Source organism: Histoplasma capsulatum, genomic scaffold (genome assembly GCF_000149585.1).
Source record: "Histoplasma capsulatum NAm1 scaffold_3 genomic scaffold, whole genome shotgun sequence".
NCBI classification, from domain to species: domain Eukaryota; kingdom Fungi; phylum Ascomycota; class Eurotiomycetes; order Onygenales; family Ajellomycetaceae; genus Histoplasma; species Histoplasma mississippiense.
In genome coordinates, this window is record NW_001813980.1 from 536,670 (window position 1) to 562,780 (window position 26,111).

Below are 26,111 nucleotides of genomic sequence, written 5' to 3' on the forward strand. Positions count from 1 at the left end.
AGGGGAAAATCGGAGAAGTGGAGAGAGATAGTAATGAAGCCATTCCCAAGCAGAAACAGATTAAACCTCGGTGGTTGTACAAGATATGACACAGCCATATTGCTGGGGGCAAATGGTCGCCTCTCCCTTCTTCCGGTTCTAAACTTGGGCACAGCATTCTGAAAACAAAAGTAGAGACATGTCACGGTTCCATGGATGAGCGTCCAAAAGCTTAACTCTTCAGATAGGTCCTAGTCCCTAGTTTAGTTAGTACAGTGGGGGGTATTAAGTTTGAAACCCCTGGCCGCCGAGATTACACTAACCATATAACGTTAATATCTATATGCTGCTTTTTGCAAAGATCTTTATATTAATATTTTGTATACCATCCTTCTGCCTCTATAACTGCCTTCACTCGATGAGGCATTGTAGCAGAAAGATTATATAGAATGCTATCATCAATTGCATTCCATGTCTTCTTAGCTGTCTTTATTAAAGCTCTTTTTGTAGCTACTGTATCTGATGCATGCTTCAGCTCTGAATGCAGTTTATAGATTTTCTGCTTCAACAATGCCCAAAGATTCTCTATAGAATTCAAATCTGGAGAATATGGAGGCCAAGGCATGATCTCTATATTCATCTCCTCAAGAACCTCCCTAACTATGTGAGCTGTATGAACCCTGGCTCCATCATGCATGAATATATCCCCCTCTCTCACAAATTCAGGTAAAAAGGCCCTATACACATCCTTTATCACTCTTGAAGAAAGGGGTAAATAGTATGATAAAAGCAGCATTCCAACATAACTGGGTTTGGGTTAGTGATATCTTGGCATCACAGGTGTGGCAGGGGGGGGGTTCAAATTTAATACCTGACACTGTAGGTAAACAAGCACCGAGGAGCGGTTTCAAATTGTGCCTGTGCCCCACCCCAACCATAATGATATTTTGATCAAGAATCTCAACTATTCTTATTAAAAAAATCAATTACTCAATCAATCAAAGGTGTTGCTATTAACTAAACAATATTATAGATATCATCAAGAGTTAACTTATTTCACCACTTGCTGGGACACTAAATCACATGATATAGTATGTTTTAGAAACACCGATCAAAAGAATACAACTTCAACCTCATACACTCATCGATTGTAGCTGCTTGATATAGAATTTAATAATGATGAATATAAATCAATTTGCTTTAGCAGCTTTAGCAGCTTTAGCAGTTCAAAAATGTAAACTCAATTAATGAAAAGCTGTCAGATTATGTAATACTTCTAAACCAAGTTTATACTTGTACTTTCAATTATACAATTTGAAATAAAATCTGTTGAGTACTGAGCAGCCATGAACTCTATATAGTTAGCTTCAATCATAATCAGATTAATCATTCTGCAAAATCATCTTTGATTCAAACAGATAAATGACTTCTATCATCTAAAGAAGATTGTCGGAACTAGATAAAGTCCGAATATTGATCCAAATACTGAATATCAAAAGAATAATTAAATTTCTTCTATTAACTCCAGTAATTACATGATATCTAGGCAGTATTTATAAGAAAGAAGATGCTTGAACATATGATAGGGGCAGTGCTGATATCTTATCGGAACATCCATCCGGTTTCCGATATTGTCACAATAGAAGATCCTTGTTAATGTAATCAGTAGAATCTGAGATATGATATATCACTTCTGACAAAGATACTCTTATACAGTGGATTCATACAGAGTCTGTGTACAACATCTAGATATAAATTGCATCTCTATAGACTATATTGATATCTAGAATCAGAAGTAATAATAGAACACGTTCTATATAGAGTTTGATATCATATGATTTAATGTCTCAGAAGGCGGTGTGTCTCAAGAAGTGGTGAAGTATATCAGTTACTTAATTAACGTAATTCCCAAGCGAGCGAGCAGCCCAAGCGAGCGAGCAGCCAAATTCTTCCACCTACTAATTTACCTACTCATCCACTTCAACGCGCAATTATGCCACCAATTCGCTCTAAAGATGCTAGGAACTCTATAGAGATAGAGGGAAGACTTGAACTCGCGATAAATGCTATTAAAAAGCAGGAAATATCCTCTATTTCTGAAGCTGCACGCATCTTTAATGTGCCACGCTCTACACTTGGTCATAGACTCAGTGGTCGATCTTCACGGGTGAATTTACGCGCAAATTCACATAAATTAACTCCTGCTGAAGAGGATAAGCTTGTTCAATGGATCCTAGACCTAGCTTTACGAGGACTACCACCCCGGCCTGCATTTGTGGAGAATATGGCTAATCATCTTCTTGCCATACGGAAGCCTAGCCATACAAACCACCCTCCTCGCGTTGGCAAGAACTGGGTGTCAAATCTAGTGGCACGCCGTCCAGAGCTCCAATGCCGCTTCTCAAGACGCTATAACCATGATCGGGCCAAGTGTGAAGACCGCAGGATTGTGGAGGATTGGTTTAAGACCCTAGAGAGGGTAATGACTGAGCATGGGATTGTGTTTGAAGATATTTACAACTTTGATGAAGCTGGGTTTGCAATGGGGCTCTGTGCAACTACCAAGGTCATTACTAGTGCTGAGCACTACGGACGAGCAACTCTTATACAGCCTGGGAATCGTGAGTGGGTGACTGCAATTGAGTCAGTCAACGCGTCAGGATGGGCCCCTCCGCCGTATATTATCCTCAAAGGTCACAATATTCAGGAAGGCTGGTTTGACGGGCTGCCGGAAGGCTGGAGATTGGATGTTAGTCCTAATGGCTGGACCACAGATGAGATAGGAATCAAATGGCTTACACGGCTGTTTATTCCAGCTGCAAATCCACGCAGGGTTGGAACCCATATTCTTCTTATTCTGGACGGGCACGGCAGTCATCTTACTCCGGAATTTGACCAAATCTGCAGTGAGAATAAGATTATTCCTCTCTGCATGCCACCACATTCTTCACACCTTTTGCAGCCACTAGATGTGGGTGTTTTTGCACCTTTAAAGCGCGCGTACGGAACCCTAGTTGAACAGCGAATGCGGCTAGGATTCAACACCATTAAGAAGGCAGATTTCCTAGATGCCTATCCTGCAGCACGTCGGGAAGCCTTCAAGGCTTCAAACATTCAAAGTGGGTTCAGGGCCACTGGAATAGTTCCATTGGATCCTCAATGCGTTGTTCAGCAGCTGAATATTCAACTCCGAACCCCTACTCCCCCAGCCAGCAGGTCAAGCAATTCAACGTCATCCTGGATCCTACAAACACCTAGTAACCCCCGGCAATTGCAGAAGCAGGTGAATAAGGTCAGAAATCTTATGGATCAGGATCAACCTCATGGGTTAGTGGAAGGCTTTGACCAAATAATCAAGGCCTGCGAATACGGGATGGTCAGCGCCATGATTATGAAGAAGCAGTATGAGGATATTTTCAATGCAAATGAGAAAGAGAAGCAAAAACGCAAGAGGTCTACACGCAGGATCCCAAGTGCAGGGGGTCTAACTAGGAATGAAGCTCAGAATCTTATTATTCCTGCAGCTGAGCCTGTTGAACAGCCTGTTATTCAACATTCCGTACCTGCGGCCCCGGAGCCTAGACCCCGCATACGAGCGCCACAACGCTGCAGCAATTGCAATACTGTTGGGCATACAAGAATAAGATGTCCTCAACTTCATGTAATTTAATTTAATTTAATTAGTGGTTGGTGGGAGTAGATAATTTGATTTAAATTCTGGTTAGTTGAGATATGCTAGTTTTGCTGCTCGCTCGCTTGGGCTGCTCGCTCGCTTGGGAATTACGTTAACAATAAATCAGATTATAAAGAATCTAGTAACGTAATCCACAAGCGAGTCGGACACACAAGCAAGTCGGCCACTCAAAAACACATATAAAATGCAATAAATTACAACATTATATCTCAACAATTACTGAAGATATAGATTAGATATCTTAATATTTAATTAAATATAATATTAAAAGTATATTTCTTAATTTCTAAACTACTAGCTGATCTTATTACTTATATTACAAAAAGTACATAGTAATTTATGTAAAATACTTAAAATCTAGTATTATATATTATATTTTACAGAAATCTAGTTCAAATTCAATAATTAATTAGAAAAGAATATATATATTAATATATTTTTATTTGAAACTATAAATTATCTAGTTGTTGAGATATAATGTTGTAATTTATTACATTTTATATGTGTTTTTTGAGTGGCCGAGTTGCTTGTGTGTCCGACTTGCTTGTGGATTACGTTATGTGAAATTATAGATACTTCAGAACTAATAGTTTAGCTGTTATTTTAATGATCATTTGATTTTTCTATATTTACTAGTTATCTTGGCACATTTTCAACACCAGCATTTCCAGCTCTTGCCTGTATTTAGCATCACACAAGGACTTTATCCCCTTCGTGGTTAGGTTTTGCCCCAATTAGCGTGATTTCAATTAGTGTATATTATACAGCATATTATTGACCGGTTAAGGTAATTTTGGTATTAGTCAGTATTAGCGTATTTAAAAAAGCCCTAATTAAGGATTCGCGACGTAATTACTCTATCAAGCCATCTCATGGAATTCCTCCCAACATCGAGTTTTCAAACAGAGAGGTGTTTGATATGTTGAACAATCAGAATATGATCTGCCAGTTCATCCAGCATTCTCTAGCTTGCTTTTATATCTACATCAGACACAAACTGCCTGAGCTGGCAATGAAATTCATTGATGATTTAGATTAGAATTTGATCATTGAGGTGGTAAATCATCATAAATCTTAGATGAGAACTCAAAGAGTTCCTGATAGAGCTTCTCATGAAAGCTTATATGAGAAGACAGGTTCTTAGCAGGAACCCCCTGCTGCTTCATATATATATACTGAAACCGGTATGCATTAACAGCCGCAGCGTCAATAAGCCAGTAGAAAATAGGAAGCCATGTTTGATAGGTGACCCTATGACTAGTATATGCTGCCTGGTACTGATTTGCTAGGTCCACCCCATTCATATGATGATTATAGTCATCTATAATGACTGGGATTTTCAGCTTCTTCTGTGATTGCTTTTCAAAGACTTTCTGAACAATATTGATGTTGGTTGAGAGTTCTCCTGGCCGTGTAGGTACCCGTTCAATAACAGTGTTCAATTGATGAATTGTAGTCAGTGCTAATACCATATTATTATCTTGCCAGGCAAGACAGGGAACATTCTCTTTTTCAATGACATGCAGAGTATTCCAGGGAATTGATTTTGAAGTTGAATGCTCACAAAATTCACTTAGTATAGCTGGCACCTGGTTAGAGTGGGTAGTTCCACATGCTCCATATCCCTGTTGGCACAGTTCTTTGAATAGAGGAACAGAGGTAAAGTAGTTATCCATGTAAATTGAATAGAAAGATACCTGCTGTGAGATAGAGATTTCATTCTCAGCAGCATTCAGCATGGCGTTCGGTGTGGCATTCAGCGTGGCATTCAGTGTGGCATTCGGTGTGGCATTCGGCGTGGATATAGCTATCATAGGAACCCGGTTCGCCAGATTCATCACTATAGATCCTGTCTTTGTTAATCCTGGGAATTGAAACATAGGCATTATACTCTGCCGATGGCTTGACCAGGAAAAAAACCATAAATAGCCATGTTCTGCCAGGCTAAATATCTTATATCCCCAAGGAATTGGTTTATTAGACATCTTGTATGTGTGTTGACTCCATCCGAAGCATTTAATCATGATCTCATCAATGGAAACCTTTGAGCCGTGTGTAGTATTTTCAGCATGCTATATGGAATTCAGTGGCCAATGGCTCTACCTTATACCACCAATCCTTATTTCAGGCCTCAGGCCGGCGGGCTTCACGGGGGTTAAATATATGAATATATCATTTAAGCTGCTTAAATCACGTATGGCTCATATAGAATTGAATGGAATGAATAGGACTCTGTTTCAGATCATTCTGTCAGTATAGATCAGTCTGTTGAGATTTATGAACTTCTATATAGAGAAGAATGTCTATAAACATCTTTATTTCTGCTGGATTGGTTTTTTTCCATGGTTGTTGCTGAATAGAGAAACTGGAAGATATAGAGCTTTCTGAATTCTCTTCTTTTTTCTTTTTCTTCTTCTTCTTCTTCTTCTCCACTTCTGAGAGCTCTGAAGCTTCATCATCAGTATCTCCAGCATCTCTCTTTAGTTTTGCATAGAGATTGATGGAATCACTGATATTTTGAAAGCATTCCTCAGATAAGAATAGAGTAAATAGGGTGTAGAAACTGCTAATATTGATATTCACAGAAATATTGAGAATTGGATCTCACAAAGCAGGCTGCATTGGAAGGAACTTCACTGACTTCAGAGGTGGAAGCTCTGCTATGACCTCTTCAACAACTCATTTTCATTTTCTAGATGTTTTTGTACAGTCTAGAGAATTGATTAGTTAACTAGATCATAAGAATTGATTAATATAAGGAAATTACCATTGGATTTGGCAGTTTTCTCAGTGGATTCCATGTTCGCGGGTGGGTGGACGGATTCCATGATGGAGAGAATATGCAGGCAGGCAGGCAGGCAGAGAGTAGAGTTCAAACGCGTTGAATTCCATACGCGTTTTCAAGCTTGGCATGGAATCGCCAATCAGTGGATTTAAATGACCAATTACTGTTCATATAAAATTATATGGCATTCTATTAGTTATAAAAAGGCGCCGGTGCAAAATTCCATACACTAATTTGAAACCACGCTAATTGGGGCAAAACCTAACCACGAGGAGATACGAATAACACAAGAATGATAACAATAATAATACCCGGCTCACAAATTAAATAGACAGCCAATCATATGTAGAGTTAAGTTTAGTCATTTATTTTAGTCATCATTTATCTTCCAATCAAGGTTGGAGAGTGTTATTAGCATGATGTAGGTAGCCGAGGCATATATTTGCGGTGCGCTAGTCTGTAATGGGTAGTAGCCTAACACATTGTTGTTTGCATCTTCAACAGAGAGAATTGGATCATTTTTACTCATTTTTTGTTCATTTTAAATCATTATTTTGCCCATTGTATAGAGAAAACTTGTATATTATTGACCTCTATCTACAGAGAAATTGAATCATTTTTGATCATTCTATAAGGAGATATGTTCTGTGCGCGGTAGGGCCCGTACGGATAACGCGCCCCCTTGATAGTAAGCAGCGCCCAACGGCAGGAGCTTACGGATTCATAATTCTATCATCGCAAACAGCCATGTTTAGCGAAGGGAGAAAAGTACAATCACCACAATAAAGAAGGTAACATTGCTGGTGATTTCGACAGTGGACTCGATGACAGTAAAGAAGCCGGCTCTCTAGCAAGTTTGATGGAGTGGGGGATTGTTGAATTTTATCGTTTAAATTTGGCAGTGAAACGATGTTTGATTGTAAATAATTTGACGATAACTGCATGTAATTTCCAATAAGTTTTAAATCATTAATGCTTTTCTCATGATTTTTTTTTTTTTTTTGAATACTTTATTCTGAACCATTCAATTGACTTTAGATATTTTGTTGACAAGGAAACATTTTGACACTTTCCACTTTTTATTCTTTTAAAGCTTTTTTTAAGAATTTATCTATTTAACAATAAAGAATTAAAAAAAAAAAAAAAAACTTACTTTTGCTGATATTTGTTGCATCATTATAATGAAAATAAGTTGAAAAAGAAAAATAGTCCTCATAACAAATACGGAGTAGTGTTGAACGATGCCAAAAATATAACAAGAACATAGGAAAATTTAATCAATGACAGGATTTGGTACAAGCAATAGAGGTTTCCAGCCCAGAATTTGTAGGAGGATAGTGTTGTTGTCAATTACTAAACTAACTACGCGAGAGCAACACAATATGTAATCTGTATTAAATAGAGGGATCCTGCAAACACCAATCGCAGTAACCGCCTTCCTTATTAAGTTTAACCTCACGTAAAAATGGCATTCGGTGGCATTTTTGATTAACGCCACTATCACACGTGTGGATCCGTACGTGCGATGTTTTCGCACCGATCCGTACGCAGCAACTGCAAAGTATTAGCGCCGTACGGCCTTCCTTATTCAGTTAGATTTATAATTGGTGTCATTATCATCGTGCGAGAAGTTAGCATCATATAAGGTTGAACTCAGAACGGGTGTATGGAACTGACGGCCTATATCAATATGGAAGATCTCGCTTTCTTGCATCAAAAATAGAGTTCAAAACAACTGTACAAGCGGCAGCGGCAGCAGCAGCTGCTGCAATCTCATTTTCAACATTCAAATCCATCATGATGATGAGATTATGCCCACTGCGGGGTTCGAAGCTCTTAATTATAGTGATGGATTTATTATCATATCCTTTACCCGACGTACAAGAGCTTTTCAATTAGATTAATACGACATTTACAAATCCTACGCCACGAGAGCGCCGAATCGTGGCATCTATGCCTATATAGGAAGGCAGTGCGTACTAAAAATATTTTGCGACTTGGCGTTGCAGAATCCCTCCAATAGGCCACTAGGGCAAAAGAGCTCAATCACCAGCGCCGTGGTGGTATAGTCTAAGATACTATGTATGTCATGTAGAAGAATCAAAGAAAAGCAATCAAAAACTGCAAAAATTTCACTCAATTAAGCATTGAATGATAGCCAAAAGCAAGCTATTAATAGATGAATTTATCAGATCAATATGAATATTTACTCTTTCACAGTTAAATATATTAAAGCAGGTGTTAAAACTGATCAGTAGAATCATAACTTAATACATTTGATTTGATTTGATTGATCTCAGTCCATTTCTGAATGTGACATGAAACGAATTTTAGTTATAAGAATTACAGAAAAGAACTAGATTTTCTAAGAATACAAATAATTATTAAAACATGAGTGAAGATGTGATTCATCCGAAGTGGTGAAATACCTTAGCCTCGATGGCTCATAGGAAGGATAATCCGCTTGGTGTGAACTGGCAAATATATTTCCGCCCGGGTCCATTGCCACCTCCTCTGCTGCCATCAATGCTAGGCGTGTCCCCCTTCCTCCTTATACAGCATCTCGCGTTATTCCGTTGGTAGGGTTGCAAGTGCTTAATATGAATGAATGATACCATTTCATTTACCTCCCCTTTGAAGTCCGCTGGATTATCACTCCGGAGCGTACAGGACAGGGTCCAACGCCGAGGATCACCTAGGGACGAGAACAATCGAGAGACAGGGGGCCAGACATTCGTTGTTTAGTGTTGACATGTCCAAATACGGGATGTTATAGAAAACGTTGATATGGGCAGGATTTTACAGGGTAGTAACCTCCAGGCTTGATTCCAGTTCAACAAATTGCAAAATCCTATCCAAATCTTTCACAAATTAGGCCTCCAAAACCATACAGCATGATCAACCGCCCGCGACAGATAGATACTAGTATCCAATAGGACGAAGTTTCCTACCAGCTAATGAAATGAATCAACCACTCCTCCCAGTTGCACAAAAGGTTGAAAGGGAGGGAAAAAAAGAGGAAAAGAGGGATAAAAAAAAAAAAAAAAAAAAAACCAAGGTCCGCAAAGAAGACACCTTTCATCCTTGAGAATAAAGCCATTTGAATCGCCTTCCCTCTCATAGTACCTGTTACCTTTTTAGGCCGAGGTGACCTTTTCCCTCTTGACACAGGGGTGTGAGGAGTCTGATGCTTTAGATTCGTTTACGGGTGCATTCATAAAACCGATGCACACGGACTGGTCGGTGGCATTGGATGCAGCGCTGTCGCTAACAGATTATGATGACGATGCTTTACGTTTACATTCGTCACAATCGCTGTCCACGTATACGGTCATACAGGCGATTCCACGTTGGGGACAGTTGAACCCACAAGGGTATACCGCTGTTCCATAAACTACATGACTGCATTTGTAGACAAATTGTTTCCGGTAACACATGGCAGGGGAGATATCTGGGTATGTATTTGGTCTACGCAAGCCAGTTAGCGGGGAAGGTTTGATTCCGCGTTGCGGTTTTTTTTCCCCCCCTTCTCCCTGGGAGGGTCGTTCTTTTTGTCTCCCGTCATACAAGGTAATACTTACAAGCGTATGACACCACAGATATGCCTGAAATTTGGAGATAGCACTGACGTGCTGCTGTTTCGATTCGGTGTATAAGCCAGAGGATTGATGAGCACACCGGTCCTGTTGGACAAGGGGAAACGGGTCAATAGATCAAGTAAAATAAACACAGTGATTTGGCCACTTCGATCCTGCGGCGAAATCGGCGTTGATATCACCAGATATTTCACGATTGTTGCAAGTGGGTTAGCAGACGCTCCTGAAGGGGTTAAATAATAAGCCTCTAGAGCAAAAAGCTTTGTTATTTAGACTGTGGTGGTCAGCAAGCAAAATATTTCCTTTGGACAAACAGTGGGGATGGCGAGGGGGAAACAACAACTGTTAAAAGGATACGTGGGAGGGATAGTCTGACGTTTAGAGTATGTGAAACAGCTGAACGGCGAGGTTGTCACAAGGCAGCAATATGAAGGATATCTCTATGGACAATGAAGATTCTAGATTCCATCAGGTCAGTGATAACCTGGGTCTAAATGGAATGATTATGTATATTAAAACCCCATAATATACAACCTAGCTATCACGCTCCAGCATTTTGCATGATTGCCTAATCTGAATTGAGATCTGATCAATCTAAATAAATGACAAACATGTAAGTTGGGCTCCAATTATATAGTGTAGACCAACTACACACGATACTATGCATGTTAGGAAGAACTTACATATTCATCCGTAAATAAGTTGAAGTGATGACCAGATACGTTCAAAACAGCTGGCGTGAAATGATGTGGATACTTTTCCCAGCCCAGGCTGCGGAGCTCGCGCACAACATCGACCCTGCAAACTGCATCCGGAGTGTCTGGCATTGACACTGGCACGTAGTCGTCACAGCGAAGGAGAATCGTCTTAGGGATGGACGGAAAATCGATGTTTGCATTCGATGCCGTCGTTCCATTTTTCATATCAGAATAGGTAATATTGGCGGGAGCCACGGCATCAGCGTGGTCCTCCATTATAGCTGGTGGTCTGGGCTCGATTAGGGAGAGTTCCTTCTCTAATTCGGTCCTTTTCAGGATCAACCCGGAGTCGCTACATCCTCTCCAGACGGGAGGAATCCAGCTATCAACCATAGATTGAGCTAACTCCATGCAATGGGAAACAAGTTGGCGTGTTTCAGCCCGGGTATCTTTGCTAAACACAGGCTGCGGACCAACGACGTTCGAAACCGCCTGAGAAATCGCGAGTGGGTATATAGAGTCAATCATGACCAACCCCAAAACGCGGACCGCTGAAGTCCTGAGCAGGATGTTTGCCACCTCCAACGAGAGAAGTCCGCCCAGTGACCACCCTAGGAGGAAAATGTTTTTAGTAGGAGGTTTGCATGCGACGTTGTGTATGTAGTATTCGAGAGCAGCTCACCACCCAACAAAAGTGGTCCCGACGGCACAACTGAAAGGATCAGATCCGCATATACCCTGGCCATTTCCGGGAGTCCACCATCCCAGGGCTGGCCGGAATAAAGACGCGGGTTCTGTATGCCATATACCGCTCTATCTAGGGAATCCAGATAGCAATATGATACGATTGTTCCCCCGCCGTCATGAACGAGAACAAGTGGTGTTGCGGTTTCTAGCCCAGGCGGCGCAGACTGTATCATATATATGCAGTCCTCCATGGCTATAGATCTGGCGTTGTCAATCCGGGTTATAAGAAGCCAGGCGTAGCTAGCGACAAACTTCTCACTTTGAAGTTTCTCGGGAGAAAGAGGCTTGAAAAGGGTTAGGGACCATCGCCGGCGCCTCCAACGGCTGGCGCGGGGTAAGAAAATGAGACCTCAGCGCTAGAATTGGAACAGTTTACAGGTCCCGTGCCGTTAACTAGTTAATATTAGGCCACTAACTAGGGCAGAAGAGCTCAATCACCACCAGCGCCGTGGTGGGAAGAGTGTACGAATCACCCAATCCAATCCCCCCAACAGTTAATGTCTAAAAATGCTAGTACCAATGAATAAGCAGGGCCACCAATTGGTATTATGTCCTTTGAAGGGTTCGTCGATGAATAAAAATGAATTGACATATGATATCAGGGTAAGAAGAGTATTAAATTGAAATGTGGGAGAATATGCAAGTATCAAGGTATTGAATTTAAACATAATAGAATTTCTCCTCTGAACCTGAAAATCCACATACTCAACGTTATCCGCAATATAGTAGACATCATGGCAAATCACAACCAAAATAGCAGTTAGTTACATCATAACAAAAAATGAAATAAGTGAAATAGATAAATACAAGCAATACACTGCGTGGCTGATATTCTTAAACCAAGTGATGCAAAATAAAATCATTAACTTGTAAAACTGTAGTGCACTGCCCAAGCATTTCTGCCCAGGGCTCAACAATGATGCTTCAACTACTACCTATTACGGACTAGCGCACCGCATGTATATAACACAACCACTTGACGTCCCACAAACCAGGACCACGACGCCCGATACAAAACCAAAAATTCTGCGAGCTGTTTCCCTGCAGCATCAGAACTTCAACGATTGAAGCGAAAAAAATAGCGTTGCTACGGCCTTGTCCCTCGTTTCAAGTGTCGAGCGAAAGAGTTCTACAATTGATTGAACATGGATCCTGATTTTCCACATCCCGTTCATGAGCCCCCGACCCCTGGATATTCTCCCGGCACCCAGGATTGTGGTTCCCAACTATGCTGCTGCTGGTGGTCGCAGTGTATAGGTGGTGGGTTGGGTGGCCACACCCACGGGTATATATATCACTATGAGCGCAACCATTTAACAAATGGTTACGTTGGCTTTTTGCTGTGGGTAACCTAGTGGCTATTCGGCGTAGTGCTATCCTATTACAGGATGCCACTTTCCTTCTGCAGATCTTGTTTCATTCTCACGTGCTGAGACATTTGGGACCCGCAGCGGACGAGATTCGAGCTCTCTTCCAATATCACCGTTCGAACGGTCAGGAAACCCATGTTGAAATTGCTCGCTCCCATCTTGTTTTCCAACCGTCTCTATTCGTTATTGACGCTGAAAATGAAAATATACCTCACTTCGAGCACATTAGGGCTGATTTCGTTACTCTCCTGCAGACAAGGCTAGGCGACTCCTTGCCGGACCGAGGAAAAAGCGAAACCGACCATTGTACGGAGTAGTCGTAGTGGATCCGTATATACTTCTGGAGATTGGTCAAACATCCTCAGCGAAATGAATCTCATCATCCGATCCCAGGAAAGAGCTACCTTCGCAGTTGAGTTTCTACCAGGATCATCGCCCCAGATCAATTCTACGGAAGATTCGGAGAAGGGCGAACTTGGTGTCTCCTACCTTTATCGGCTGGACACCGAGAGTCCACTTGAAATGGGCTGTTCGATCGGTGTTGTGCGAAAGAAGGCGGAAGAACTATGGGGGGATTTCTGACTTTAACCAGTGGCAGATCAGTTTACAAAGGATTTTTAACAAATTACCATGTTGTGAGAAATCTGTCAGAATCCCCAGAGGCCCTTGAAGAAGCGTACCGTTTCGGGGTGTCTCCAAACAGAGAGACTGCTGGAGGGGACGTATTTAATCTTGCAAAGCAAGATATCAGGGGCGACACAGAAAGATGCTGATGACAGCATAAAAGGACTTCAACAACAGCTTCAAGAATCCAAGTCCGAACAACACGACCAAGAGGTAGCTGGGGCGCACCATTCCATCCGAATCCAGAAAGGCATAGAGAACTCCGAGAAACTAATCAAAGTATTTGAAGCAACATGAAAGATAGTTGATTCAATGCCAATTAACATTGGCCAAGTCTGTTCACATCAGAAAAGGTCTTCATCCAAGACCAGAGGCATATCATGGATTGCATTTGTCAACTTGGCAAAGTTTTTGCTTTAAATTATTTAAACCAAATTGCATGCTGTCCCACTTTCACAGTAGCCTAGGCAATACAACATTGATATGTCAGTCAGTGTTCTCGCCTCACACCCGTTGGATTCGTTCGGGAAGATCACAAGAGGCTTGTATTTTTTTGAAATCGGACAGAACTACCAATGTTACAGGGGGGATATGCAACAGCATTCTTGTTATGTGCAATTGATGTGAGAAGGACAGGATGTGCTTTGATTCTCAGAGAAATCAGATTGAAATACAATCTGATCAGATGGAAGAGTTTATCATCTTTAATAAGTGAGTTTACATAGCTCAGCATGAGCAGACTGAATTTTGTGCACTGAGAAACTCTGAATCTCTGATAATCAATGAAATAAGTGAAGTTTGTGAACTTTTTCATGATTCTGTGTCCCTACTCTATAGTCCTGTTGAGGAGCAGTCTTTTTACACTAGTACAGAGTTGGTTTTAACAATAAATAAAGTTACAGAGTTCATCAAGATGAAAATGTTCTCTCAGAGCTTTGATGATGTTTCTGCTATTAATCTTGAATTGTAAGACCTCCTCACAGCCTGTTGTGATAATGACTCTATATTAGAAGTGGGGTTGGAAAATTTCTATATTTGATTTCATGAATCAACTTTTCAGATATTTCTGAGTTTTTCAAAGCTGTTTTCAATACTCTGAATGACTTCTATTTTCTGTTAATCAGTCTACTTACAAGTTTGATACACCTTTCATTGTTTCATTGTGAGTTCAACACGACACAGGCCAGTTGCTCTGTGAGCTCTGTTTTCAAATCTTCACATACTGATATTTAGACAAAGTGAGCTAACTATAAACTATCATAGTTAATCAAGAGTCCATTTGACGGGGGAGTTCACGTTCTTTGTGGGGTAGAGCTTTGGAGAGCATATAGTTGCTCTACAGGGAAATATCGTGTCGGAGATGATATCTCGTATATCGAGGATCCTCGTATAATCAAGCATATCCTTCCTTATAAATACTGCCTGCTTATCATGTAATTATCGGAGTTATAATAATCAATTCAATATTCTATTTTGATATTCAGTATTTGGGTCAATATTCGGACATTATCTAGTTCCGACAAGAAATTATTTTATTCTAAATGCGGGGTGAGGGAAAAGGATCCCATAGTATCAATGTTAAATTGCCAAACGCCTCATAACCATGAACCCTCCAATGGATTGTTAGAAATTGTTAAAAAGTGCACTAGTACCACAGTCCGAAGGCCAGTATTGTAGTTAACTACCGTAACTATGGAGCAACTATTTACGGAATACATTTCGACCTAATCAAAATTCGTGCTCGCCGCTGTCTCTTGCATGGCGGCAAAGTTTTGCTGCACCGACGCTATCTTTTGCTGCGTCCGCAGGACACAATCAAGACCCAATGGCAGGCGTAGGAAGCCCGTTTTCCCTTCTCCCATGCCAGTCCCATTGATCACTTCCATAATTCTCTCAACGGCCTTGGCGGGATCCCCTGGCTGTTTGCCGTCGAGAACAAGGAAACGTTGCAGTGAATCGTTGTTGTTGTTGTTGTTGTTCTTCATATTTTTTCTAAGGCCATATGCAGTCTGAGACTATGACAGCCTTCACCTCACTAGCCTACCCTCATGTTCGACTACTCTCTAGTTACATTTCTCTATCCATAACTGAGTCATCCTTGATGGAGAGACTTCACTATACCATTCTGGATCTAGCCCTCAAGGGGGCCCTTGCCCCACAATTGCTCACGCAATACTAAGCAGTCCCTTGTCACTTGGACTACTCCGTAGACATGTAAGAATCACAACACCTTAGGATCCCACACTATACTGAATCCATCTAGACTATATACATAGTGTTGAACATTGCTCTACCCTGCAGTGGCAGTTACCAATAGAAATGAGATAAAAAGGGTACCCCCAATATCCACCAAGATGTGATAATATCCTTTTGAAGAGGGTGGGATTCGAACCCACTACCTTCTTGTCTCAGCAGAGGTGGCCCCAACACCAAGTGCCTACTTGAGAAAGCATTCCATGATCGCGAGCGAGGGATTCCGAGATGCCTGTTCAGTTGTGTCAGTAGGATACTAGGGTAGCATTTTCATCATGGTCTATCGGCAAAGCGCACCTTCAAGGGCAAATTTGCTCCCCGCATACATCGAGCAGGCCGTCTGCGCATCAAGCCCGGCTACGCTGCTAATATTCACGGTAGTCCCTGACTTTTGCTCTCTCATCGACGGGATGGCTGCTTGCATGACGCGGATTGGGCCGTAGACATTGGTATTGAACCGCTGGTGGATCTCGGATTCGCTGTTCAGATCAACAGAATCATATCGTTATACAAATATTCTCATTATCGACCTTGCATTGTAGCACTCTGCGACCCCAGCGGGTTAGCTACTCACCTCACATCGTCCAAGGCCCCGAATAAAGCATAACCTGCGCTGTTGATCACAACGTCAATCTTGCCGTACTCCTGCACAATCCGCTGGACCTTTTCGCGCACGTCGGACGCAGTGACATCCAGCTGTAGCCATTTGCCCCCAAGCTCTTCGATCTGTGGGATCTCCCGTTTCGACTTCTCTATGTTCCTCGCAGTTGCAATGACTCTATTGCCAGCCTTCAGAGCCGCTTGTGCAAGGGCGCTCCCAAACCCGGAAGATGCGCCGGTGATGAACCAGACAGGAGAATTTTCCATGTTCGATGATTCGCGGTTGGCAAGATAGAAGTGTTTTAATATTACTATGTGCTTTCGTCTTGGGTATTTTTATAACGCTACGGAGTTTCAGAACGTTTGCAACTTGAGGATGAATTGGGACTGCTCGCCTTTTACCACTTTATATATATGTAAAACTGTGCATCCTAACGCTGGTTCGGAAATAAACTAAGCGCGAGCCGAATTCCGACTTCCAGATGGCGATTCCGTCGTTCGGAAATCCCGGAGTTTGGCAGGACGCGAGTGTGTGTACAGACCTGTGAAGACCAGTGACAAGATGATGATCGGAGCGGCGAACTGGTACAACCCCCGATAAGGGTCTTCCGTGGCTCCGTATGTGAAAGCGTGCGGAGATCCATGGAGGTTGACATTTGGAAGAAACGGAGGAGCTGCCTGAGATCTGGATATGGCGATCTGTCGTAGCTCCCCTGGCCATCGTAGAAGAGCTGGATGAACCACATAGCTTTCCATTGCGGAATCGATTATCGTGAATACAAGCAATGCGATCCAAGCATATCCTCCAGCGGGGCAGCTGGTTTGGTTCAAGTTACTTCGTCCTTTTGTTCTCCCTGACCCCGCTTTACTCCTCGCCTCGCATCACAAGCTTTTGGACACCAAAATAGCTGGATATTCTTCACATCCCCATTTGTCAACATATCGATTACATACATACATAGCACTGTGCGGCACTGCAGTAGAAGGCAATATGGCTTCTTCACAGGGCGATTTCGAAACCTTTCCCCTCGGCGACTGGAAGCTCCAGAGCGGCGAGGTTATCCCCGATGCGCGTATCGCTTTCAAGGCTCTGGGTGATCCAGCGCTCCCCACAATTGTCTACCCGACGTGGTTTTCTGGCCGTAAGTCTTTGTCATAGAAGAAGAAGAAGAAGAAAAACCAACAGAAATACCATAGATCTACACGGCAATAGAATCAAAAGAAATCTGTGGGTGCTAACAGTACTATTCATATTATTTCCGTCTCCGGCTTAGTTATCTCTGATAATCTCTGGCTGGTGGGAGATGACAAGGAACTCAGCCCGAAGAAATATTTCATCATCGTCCCCGCATTGTTTGGGAACGGCCAGTCCACATCTCCCTCCAATTCCCCTACCATCAAAGAGTTTCCTCGGGTCACATTCTACGATAATGTGAGGGCCCAGCATGAACTCGTTACGAAGCATTTTAACATCACCCATCTACGCGCCGTCCTGGGGTGGTCTATGGGAGCCGCCCAGACATTCCAGTGGGCAACCCAGTATCCAGAATTTATGGATTTGATCGTTCCGTTCTGCGGTTCCGCAAAGACATCACTGCACAATCAGGCTTTCCTTGAAGGCGTCAAGAGCGCCTTGTTGGCGGCCAAGGGTTTTCGATCTGCCGGGGTAGGAGAGGTTGGAGCCGCAGTGGGCAGCGATTTACACCGGTTGTGGACTCGGGACGAGAGAGAAGTCGCACTGCGAGCATTCGGTCGCGGGTATTCTGGTTGGTAAGTGAATGGAAGTGGAAAGCGGAACGAAAAGTCATGTTTTGCGATGACAACAGCCACTGAAACTGACAGATGTATGTACCTTTTCTCACTGTCACTGCAAAGGGGAATGAGCCAGACGTTTTACCGGCAGAGGCTGCATGAAACCGTCCTCGGATACAAAGATCTAGAGGATTTCATGGTGAATTTCTGGGAAACGTTCTTCCTGACAAAAGGTAACTGCTAATCCCTAGAGGAGCGGAATTTCACCTGACAAACCGGTTGAGGAGGGATGAGCTGACCTGTTCTATAGAACCAGAGAACCTGCTCGTCATGTTGCAGACCTGGCAAAATGGCGATATCTCCAAGCAGGAACCGTACAACGGCAACTTTGAAGCCGCTCTAAAGGCAATCAAAGCAAAGGCACTGGTTCTACCCAGCAAAACTGACCTATACTTCCCGTGAGTGACCCATGCCCAGCACTCAATCAACACGCCGTCTTTTTGCAAGGCCAGCAGTTACTGACCACATCGATCAGGCCTGAGGACTCGGAGTACGAGGTTGCGAACTTGCAGCCCGGAATAGGCAGGCTGGATGTCTTCCCATCCATATGGGGTCGTAAGTTCAACAGCATCACCCGGGATACGAGATGCCAGATCCTATACATGCTGACCACATATCCCGCTCTTCTCAGACTGGGCCGGAGCGCCCCCGGGGAACAAAGAGGACATGATGTGGCTGAATGACAAACTGGTGCAGTTTTTCAAGACGGTTCCGGGTAGTCAATAAGTGATCCATTGTGGCATTGGTTTGGCAGATCATGCCGTTCATCGGGAAAGCCCACAGGAGCAAACATCCTTCGAGCTGTCAGTCCGCTTTCTTGCTTCATACTAGTATTTGAACTTCTCATCGTTTTAAGACAGGTAGGTAGTTGGGAAGCGTTTGGGAATGGGCCAAGTCAAGGAGCTTAGTAATCATACGGTCACCTGACCCAGTCATGCCCTAATGAATGAGTTTTCCGCCGAAAGCAAAAACGGACAAAAGGTGGAATCCAGGATCAAATATTCTATCAAAGAACTCTTCGTACTCCGTAGTTACACAGCCGAAACAGGACACTTGGGGTTTGCTATGGATGAGTCACAGGGGACCAGAGAACTAGAGAAACTGTTGTAAATTCGATAATAACACTTTGCATTCATACTTACTAGTATGCGTCTTGCTACAGAACAAAGGTGAAGAACCACAACTCGATCCGCTTCTTGCACCGTGTTCTTCAAGCTATCTTGTGGATGGAATATTGGCCTTGGATGCTTTGGCTACGGCTATCCCGGGCTCTCTACAGCGTCAGTCATTCGTCTGTCACCCCGCCTTTGGCCCTGTCATCGGTGAAATAAATAAACTCCACTCCCCCCGCCGGGTATTTCATTCCTTCTCCCTCCTCCTCCGCTGTGGTGACCTGATAGACGTCGCATCAAAGCTTTGTACATTTTTGTCAGTTGGTTAGGTAGCTACTAGGTACTCGTAATTGACCGGCTTTGTATGTTGCTTGTGCCTGTTTGAGTCCATATTCTTTCTCACTATGACCTCATTTCCTCCGCCACCAGTCGACTCGATCGGTATGTTGAATCATCACTCCATTGGCCGTTCGAACGATAGCAGGTCATTGTTTATCAGGGACCCCACGGCTAACAGAACGAATCCAATCGTCTAGACTGGAATGATGTCGGCTTTAAAGTCCGCGAAGGTATGGCTAATTAGCCCAGCAGAACCAGCACAACCAACCGCCTCTCTAACAGCCCAACAGTCAACGGCCATGTCGAATCCCACTTCTCCCACTCCTCCAACCCTCAATGGAGCGCACCACGCTTCGTCAAATCCCCTTACATCCCAATCCACGGCATGGCCCCAGGTCTAAACTACGGCCAACAAGCCTACGAAGGTATGAAAGCCTTCCGCCATGCCCCGTCATCTACCTCCCCTTCGGCACCCGGGCGCATAACCATCTTCCGCCCCCAGAAAAATGCCGTGCGCATGCAGCGCTCAGCCGAATTCATCTCCATCCCCCCAGTCCCCAAAGAGCACTTCCTCGAATGCGTCCGGCTCGCCGTCGCAGCTAATGCCGAATTCGTGCCCCCCCACTCCACCGGCGCCGCCATGTATATCCGGCCGCTTATCTTCGGCTCCTCCGCCCAACTCGGCCTGAACCCACCGGACGAATACACCTTTGCCGTTTTCGTCATGCCCACTGGCGTGTACCACGGCGTGCATGCGGTGGATGCGCTCATCCTGGAGGACTTTGACCGCTCCGCCCCCGACGGCACGGGCTCCGCCAAGGTTGGAGGCAACTATGCGCCCGTCCTCCGACATAGCGACCGCGCGCGCTCTGAGGGGTACGGAATCACTTTGCACCTGGATAGCAAGACGCGCACGGAGATCGATGAGTTCTCGACCTCCGCGTTCGTCGGTGTTCGTAAGGACAAGGACACGGGAGCCGTTACGCTCGTGGTGCCGGATAGCAAGAATGTGATTGATTCGGTGACGGCGTCGTCTGTCTGTGAGATTGGCTCGAAGATGTTTGGCTACAAGGTCGAGCGCCGGAGGGTGGCTTACGAGGAGCTTACCGAATTCGACGAGGTCATGGCTGCCGGTACGGCCGCGGCGCTTGTGCCCATTAAGAGCATTACGATGAGATCAAAGAATGACAGGTTCACTTATGAGGCGGGTGAGGGGGATGCGGGGGGTGAGATCTGTAGGAAACTGCTGAAGACGCTCAAGGGGATCCAGACCGGTGATATTGTGGATGAATTTGGCTGGCTGGTTGATATCGAACCTGTCCCTTCTGGATGGATGGAGGAGGCTGGGGGCAAGTAAATGAGGATGTTAATAATATACTTCATCTTCTCGCAATTTCGGTCTACTTTGTTGCGTTTCGTCGGTATGGCCTTGGGGGAATAAAAACACGGCGAAGTGGAAAGTTTTGGTTACTATTCTAACTACATCAAATTATGGGAATGGGGATGAACGAGATATGAAAAAAAAAAAAAAAAAAAAAATCAATTTTGGATAGCTACTTTAAGCAGTATTTATTTCAGAACTATCTTGAACTATCTTGAGCTGGGTTTCATTTAACTTATTTCTGTTTCTGAAAGCATCCATTAATCGAACTGATTTTAACCTATCATGAAAGTTTGCGTCATAGAAAACCAACCCATTTGCAGAGGAATGTTAAGCACAAATAAATTCTGTGTTTGACACGGCAAACGAACTGGTGCAGACTAATCAAACAATAAACGAATTCTCCGAAACCACTCTCATTTAAACGTAATGTCCAACAATCACGCTATACACTAACCTAACCGCCCCTATTTCACCGATTGCAACACCATCATATCATTCGCAGCACTAGAGAAAAGGAAGAATGCAAAAGAAAACGAAAGGGAGAGGAGGAAAGGAAATCAGCGATTCTAGATTTTGGCCACTAGTATGCTATCCGCAGTTGTGCTCCAGGCCATCTTTCAACACTAATTGCAACAATACAGAAAACCATTTGTTGAAAAAAATACCAAGTACAATTCCTGTCGGACGCACCTACGCCATCGCTAGATAAGAAAAGAATGAAAAGGGGGCTATGGAAGAGAAAGGAAAAAGTCTTCGGAACGTCAACTACATTAACCCAGTTTTGCGAAGGAAGTTAAGCGCCGTGAACCCTTTAGCGCCCCGCACGTTGTCATTCTCAGAGTCGCTTTTGGCACTGCTCTCATCCTCACCCTCATTCCGATGACGTAAAAGTGATTTCAACGTGCTGCGTTGACCTTGGTGATGGTGAGATCTCCCATTAGCGTTGGATGTTCTCAGGATGGAAGGATTAGGCTGCGAGAATGAGGGTGCTCCTAACCCACCCACAGCCGCCGTAGGGGTTGTTGCATTGGCGGCAGTATGAGTATTTTCTCCTGCTGATGCTCCATCGTCTGAATGCCACTGAGCATCCGTGACTGGCCAGTTTTTTTTGATGTTACGAAAAGGAGTAATCAACCTCGCCCTTTCTGAAGTTCCGGAGGGAGGCAAAGACGGGTGCTTGCTTAGCATGCTTTTATCTGGGGTCTGATTGGAGTCGGATTCCGAGTCGTCGCTATCGGAATCAGAACTACTTGAGTCCGATGATGTCATGCTTCCAGCTCTTTGATCATTGAAGGGGGATTGTCCGTTGCGCTGGTCGGGTTCATTCGAGTGCTCTTGTTCTGACGTGCTGGTATTCATTTTATTTGTCCCTAGCCCACGTTCTATTAGATGAGAGGAGTCGTGGTCTGGCCGATGGCGCTTAGAGTTTTTGGGTGAAGTGACAGATTCCGGCTCTTGTATTTTTCGTTTCAGGCCATTTCCGTCTTTAGGTGTTTCTTCCTCCTCGACCGCCTTTCCCGAGGCTCCATCGCCCTTACGTGATAATGAATTAGCTGTCTCAACAGAGTCTCCCGTGGAAGGAGATGAAGGGTATACCAGGGGATCCCTAGAAGTAGAAGTAGCTGAGGACTCTTGGACGCGGGGCTGCTGGTCTGGTGGGTCTTCCGGAAAGGCACCATCAAACCCAATTTGGTGTTGTGATTTGCTTTGCGACCCGTTTATGGAGCCTGGCCGTTCGTTATAGTTCTTTCTAGATGTCTGATCCTCAACTTCTTCACGATGATGGCTTTCATGGCGACCTTCCCCTGAGGTGCTCTCATCAGGGTGGTCCTCTTCAGGATGATTCCGAAGATTTTTCATGGCCATGTTCAACCTGTATTCGTATTTGGCTATCTTATATTCGGGCTCTCTCGGCTTGGCATAGTAAAGCTTCTCCGTAAGATTTTTAATCTCTCGTAATAGTTCACAATAATCTTCACTCTTTCCCTGGAACCTAGCCTCCTCGATTTTCCTTTGAAGTTTACGATCGGTACGCATGTATTCAAGAGACTCTGGTGTCGCTCTGACTGGATCCGCGGTGTTAATATTGCCGATTTTGACGGATGAGGCAGATGCGGGAGTGGACTGTATGTCAACGTTTGGCCCCTCTGCAAATGAAACCGAACGCCGGGCGGATGAATTTCCGGGTAAAAACTTCTGGGATGAACGGAGTACCGACAAACGAGGTGTATGCGGATCGCCTGAGCTGATTTTCTCGGCTTGTGTTTGCGCTTGGCTTGCTGGACGGGGTCGAGGAAACGCTGGAGTGGTCGACACACCCCTCTTAGAATTGCTGTTTGTATCGGCTACAGCTACAGGAACTAATTGGCTCATTGAACGACTTCTTGCGCGTTTCACTGGTGATGAGGTAATTCCTAGTCCAATCTCCTGTGAATCAGGTGGTCGACTAGGTGTCCTGTGGGATGGACCCTCGGATTGTTTACCTGGGTCTTCTGTTAATTCATGAACGTTAGGATCATTTCGAGTCCGTAATTTGCACGTACTACTACTGCCCGGAGTCTGGAGTGTCTTGACTCGCGGACTGGAAGGCATTTTTGCTGCCTTCTGGGGAGTCGCAACTTTGGTATTTTGTCGCACTCCAGATGTAGGGGATCCAGTATCATCTGAGGGATCACTGTCTGAGATATCGGAGTAAATAGGATTACTATCCCTAGCATTCACGTGCGCTATAGGGGAGGCGTCGACCATTGGGCTCGAATCTTTCTTCGTGGATTTAATGCCATTTGAACCATTTGTTGCATTGCGATTTACTCCTCGGTGGCTTCCACCAACCAGAAAATTTTTTGAAGGGGGAGTTATAACTACTTGACAAACGCCGGTAGCCTGGGTCGATGTTTTGGGGGGGTCGACAATTTCAATATCGGAGTCAGGGATTAAGACAGTAGATTTCTTGTTTGGTGGTATTTTTGTGATAGAAGCTGAACCCTCAGCGGAATCTTTGTCACTCCGAGGAGCCGTAATGGCTAATTTAAGTGCCATCGATTTCCTTCCTGGGCCACGAATACTTGATTTCCTAGTCCCACGTCGAACACTTGACTGACTAGAGATAACAGCGTCGTAATCCTTCTCGATCTGACCAGTAGGTCTATTGTCGCCTATGTCGCTGTCAACTATGATTGCATTGTTCGGCCTGTCCCCGGTAGACGCAAGTAGGATTTTCTTATTATCCTGAATTGTAAATTCAGCGGCACGACTTATATTGCGTCGTTTTCGTTTGGCAGGCTGAGGTCTCGCCGGATTCTTAAACTCCTCTTGGTCGGTAGGTGGAATGGTATAGATATCACCTACCTCCTCCACCTGTCTCTTATTGGGCGTTGCAACTTTCGAGTTCTTGTGGTTGGGCAGTGAGGACTGTGGCGTTGAAGCCTGTGGTCCAGGCGAACTGGTTTTCGGCGGTGCCTGTCGATCTAACTCTCGCGCTATTGCTTCATCTAAAAGGCCAATGTGAATTAACGCCTATTACTATCGAAAGGGGAAAATGATCATAGTGTTCGCCTACCCTTACCAGTCATATATACCAATGCATCGTCTATAGTGGTACCATAGGCTATTGCCTCCTCCTGATTAGCCAGAATCGATTTACCAGCTCTCCCTAACGCAGTGCTTTCCTCATCGAGCAAATCTCCATCTAAAAACAGTTCTTGCGTTAGCTGGAAATCGAAGCATCGCAGACACAAGGCGGATGAAAGTAGACATGTAACATACCTCGAATTTTGTCTGCAAAGGATATGAAGTTTCTAGATTTCTGTGGGTCTTCTATTAAAATTGGTGAGGCGTGGTAATGGTTATCTTGTCTGCTGGATATTTCTTCGCCAGTCTCGCTCGGTCGAGGAGCATAGTCAGCCTCTGGAACCTTCGCCTGGCGCGATGGGCCGGCGACTGGTCCGTCCGTGAACCTGAAAGCCGTGGAGCGAGGCTCGTGACGTGGTGAATCAGAAAATAGCGGTGGAAGAGGTCGCGCGTAATTGCTCGCTACAGCAGCCCAATCCTGCACCACAGACCCATACCGTCCCTGACGCCCAGGTTGTTGAATGACCCGTATAGCCCCTCTCTGATCCAAGCCGTCAGTAAGAGCCTTTCCGCTGTCCACAAACACGTCTGCCACAGTCAATCCTATATCAAGGGCATCCTCCGCGTGCTTGTCATCCACGAGCTTCTTGATTTCGAGCGGTCTACGGGGACAGGACATGTGCGCGCTGTTAGCCAAAAACCATGTTCCCCCACTTAACTAGCATGTGCGATGAAGAAGCAACCAACCCACCCAGCATCAGGTTTAAGAATCGCCCACTTGTTCTGTATCATATAGGCCAACCTCCGCAGGGTCACTTCCTCCGGGTTCCTTACCACTAGGAGGAAGTTGATGGATTTGCGGCCGTCGTCAACGTCAGTAGTATCCGGCGTAGATTGTTGCCCAAGAGGCTCTGGAGGGAAGACCTTGACAGTTAAGCGGAGGAGAACCATTGTCACAGCGCGGGTGAGCCGTGGCCCCTCTGCTCAACTGTTGTCGCTTCGTTTGGCGGATATTTGAATTTGCACGGAGGGTATTTTCAGAACGAAGTATCGTCTCAATGTGAGTTGCGCAAAGCCAACGAGGGCTCAGGGTAGGAGGATAGATCGTTTCTAGCATACGAATATCGAATGTGGTATAGGTAAAAGCTTGGTAGATGGATGGGAAGGCAACCGGTTCAGAACAGGGATTCGAGATGAGAGCTTCGATGTCGTGGAGGTGGGGGAGGAGAGAGAAATGCAAGAATACTGCTTGGGATAGGAAGAGGGAATCTGGAGATGACTGCCTTAATGAATGTAATTGAGACTGACGGCAGTGAATTGGGGAGAAAAGAAAGGTGCGTTGTGTTGGGCTGTGTTGTGTTGTGGCATGGTTGTGCTTGTGGAGGAGTTTGAAAGCTACTGGTCAACTTTTAAATAACCTTTCTACGTCCGCCGCGCCAACCTGATGAATGAACTAACCAAGCGTCGTCCTTGCCAGCAGCCAACATTGTTGGAAATTTCAAAGTGCAAGCATACATCTAGGGTTAATCTTGAAATTAGTCAGGAGTT

At 44.3% G+C, this 26,111-nt stretch overlaps 10 protein-coding genes across 10 annotated transcripts; 4 read left to right on the top strand and 6 right to left on the bottom strand.

Annotated features, from left to right (window-relative positions):
* Nucleotides 1–670: 670 nt before the first annotated feature.
* Nucleotides 671–1,141, top strand: HCAG_03294 (predicted protein; the record flags this gene model as incomplete). Its single annotated transcript, XM_001541147.1, has 4 exons — nucleotides 671–705; nucleotides 759–789; nucleotides 820–858; nucleotides 1,082–1,141. The coding sequence occupies 4 exons, from the start codon at nucleotides 671–673 to the stop codon at nucleotides 1,139–1,141; spliced, it is 165 nt and encodes a 54-aa protein (XP_001541197.1).
* A 1,122-nt stretch (nucleotides 1,142–2,263) lies between these two features.
* On the top strand, nucleotides 2,264–3,679 carry HCAG_03295 (conserved hypothetical protein; the record flags this gene model as incomplete). Its single annotated transcript, XM_001541148.1, has 2 exons — nucleotides 2,264–3,432; nucleotides 3,664–3,679. 2 exons carry the CDS (start codon nucleotides 2,264–2,266, stop codon nucleotides 3,677–3,679), a joined length of 1,185 nt encoding a protein of 394 aa, XP_001541198.1.
* Nucleotides 3,680–4,719: 1,040 nt separating this feature from the next.
* On the bottom strand, nucleotides 4,720–5,511 carry HCAG_03296 (predicted protein; the record flags this gene model as incomplete). The annotated part of the gene is made up of 2 exons (XM_001541149.1): nucleotides 4,720–5,135; nucleotides 5,238–5,511. 2 exons carry the CDS (start codon nucleotides 5,509–5,511, stop codon nucleotides 4,720–4,722), a joined length of 690 nt encoding a protein of 229 aa, XP_001541199.1.
* Nucleotides 5,512–7,565: 2,054 nt separating this feature from the next.
* Nucleotides 7,566–8,257, bottom strand: HCAG_03297 (predicted protein; the record flags this gene model as incomplete). Its single annotated transcript, XM_001541150.1, has 4 exons — nucleotides 7,566–7,569; nucleotides 7,612–7,616; nucleotides 7,918–8,012; nucleotides 8,200–8,257. The coding sequence occupies 4 exons, from the start codon at nucleotides 8,255–8,257 to the stop codon at nucleotides 7,566–7,568; spliced, it is 162 nt and encodes a 53-aa protein (XP_001541200.1).
* A 2,331-nt stretch (nucleotides 8,258–10,588) lies between these two features.
* On the bottom strand, nucleotides 10,589–12,235 carry HCAG_03298 (predicted protein; the record flags this gene model as incomplete). The annotated part of the gene is made up of 5 exons (XM_001541151.1): nucleotides 10,589–10,648; nucleotides 10,738–11,244; nucleotides 11,288–11,363; nucleotides 11,759–11,855; nucleotides 12,205–12,235. 5 exons carry the CDS (start codon nucleotides 12,233–12,235, stop codon nucleotides 10,589–10,591), a joined length of 771 nt encoding a protein of 256 aa, XP_001541201.1.
* A 2,982-nt stretch (nucleotides 12,236–15,217) lies between these two features.
* On the bottom strand, nucleotides 15,218–15,478 carry HCAG_03299 (predicted protein; the record flags this gene model as incomplete). Its single annotated transcript, XM_001541152.1, has 1 exon — nucleotides 15,218–15,478. One exon carries the CDS (start codon nucleotides 15,476–15,478, stop codon nucleotides 15,218–15,220), a length of 261 nt encoding a protein of 86 aa, XP_001541202.1.
* A 423-nt stretch (nucleotides 15,479–15,901) lies between these two features.
* HCAG_03300 (predicted protein) lies at nucleotides 15,902–16,613 on the bottom strand (the record flags this gene model as incomplete). Its single annotated transcript, XM_001541153.1, has 3 exons — nucleotides 15,902–15,978; nucleotides 16,044–16,225; nucleotides 16,321–16,613. 3 exons carry the CDS (start codon nucleotides 16,611–16,613, stop codon nucleotides 15,902–15,904), a joined length of 552 nt encoding a protein of 183 aa, XP_001541203.1.
* Nucleotides 16,614–17,337: 724 nt separating this feature from the next.
* Nucleotides 17,338–18,877, top strand: HCAG_03301 (conserved hypothetical protein; the record flags this gene model as incomplete). Its single annotated transcript, XM_001541154.1, has 6 exons — nucleotides 17,338–17,488; nucleotides 17,621–18,116; nucleotides 18,222–18,331; nucleotides 18,409–18,556; nucleotides 18,634–18,713; nucleotides 18,855–18,877. 6 exons carry the CDS (start codon nucleotides 17,338–17,340, stop codon nucleotides 18,875–18,877), a joined length of 1,008 nt encoding a protein of 335 aa, XP_001541204.1.
* Nucleotides 18,878–19,674: 797 nt separating this feature from the next.
* On the top strand, nucleotides 19,675–20,966 carry HCAG_03302 (conserved hypothetical protein; the record flags this gene model as incomplete). The annotated part of the gene is made up of 3 exons (XM_001541155.1): nucleotides 19,675–19,711; nucleotides 19,807–19,839; nucleotides 19,900–20,966. 3 exons carry the CDS (start codon nucleotides 19,675–19,677, stop codon nucleotides 20,964–20,966), a joined length of 1,137 nt encoding a protein of 378 aa, XP_001541205.1.
* A 792-nt stretch (nucleotides 20,967–21,758) lies between these two features.
* On the bottom strand, nucleotides 21,759–25,514 carry HCAG_03303 (predicted protein; the record flags this gene model as incomplete). The annotated part of the gene is made up of 5 exons (XM_001541156.1): nucleotides 21,759–23,485; nucleotides 23,537–24,484; nucleotides 24,559–24,681; nucleotides 24,759–25,225; nucleotides 25,315–25,514. The coding sequence occupies 5 exons, from the start codon at nucleotides 25,512–25,514 to the stop codon at nucleotides 21,759–21,761; spliced, it is 3,465 nt and encodes a 1,154-aa protein (XP_001541206.1).
* Nucleotides 25,515–26,111: the final 597 nt, after the last annotated feature.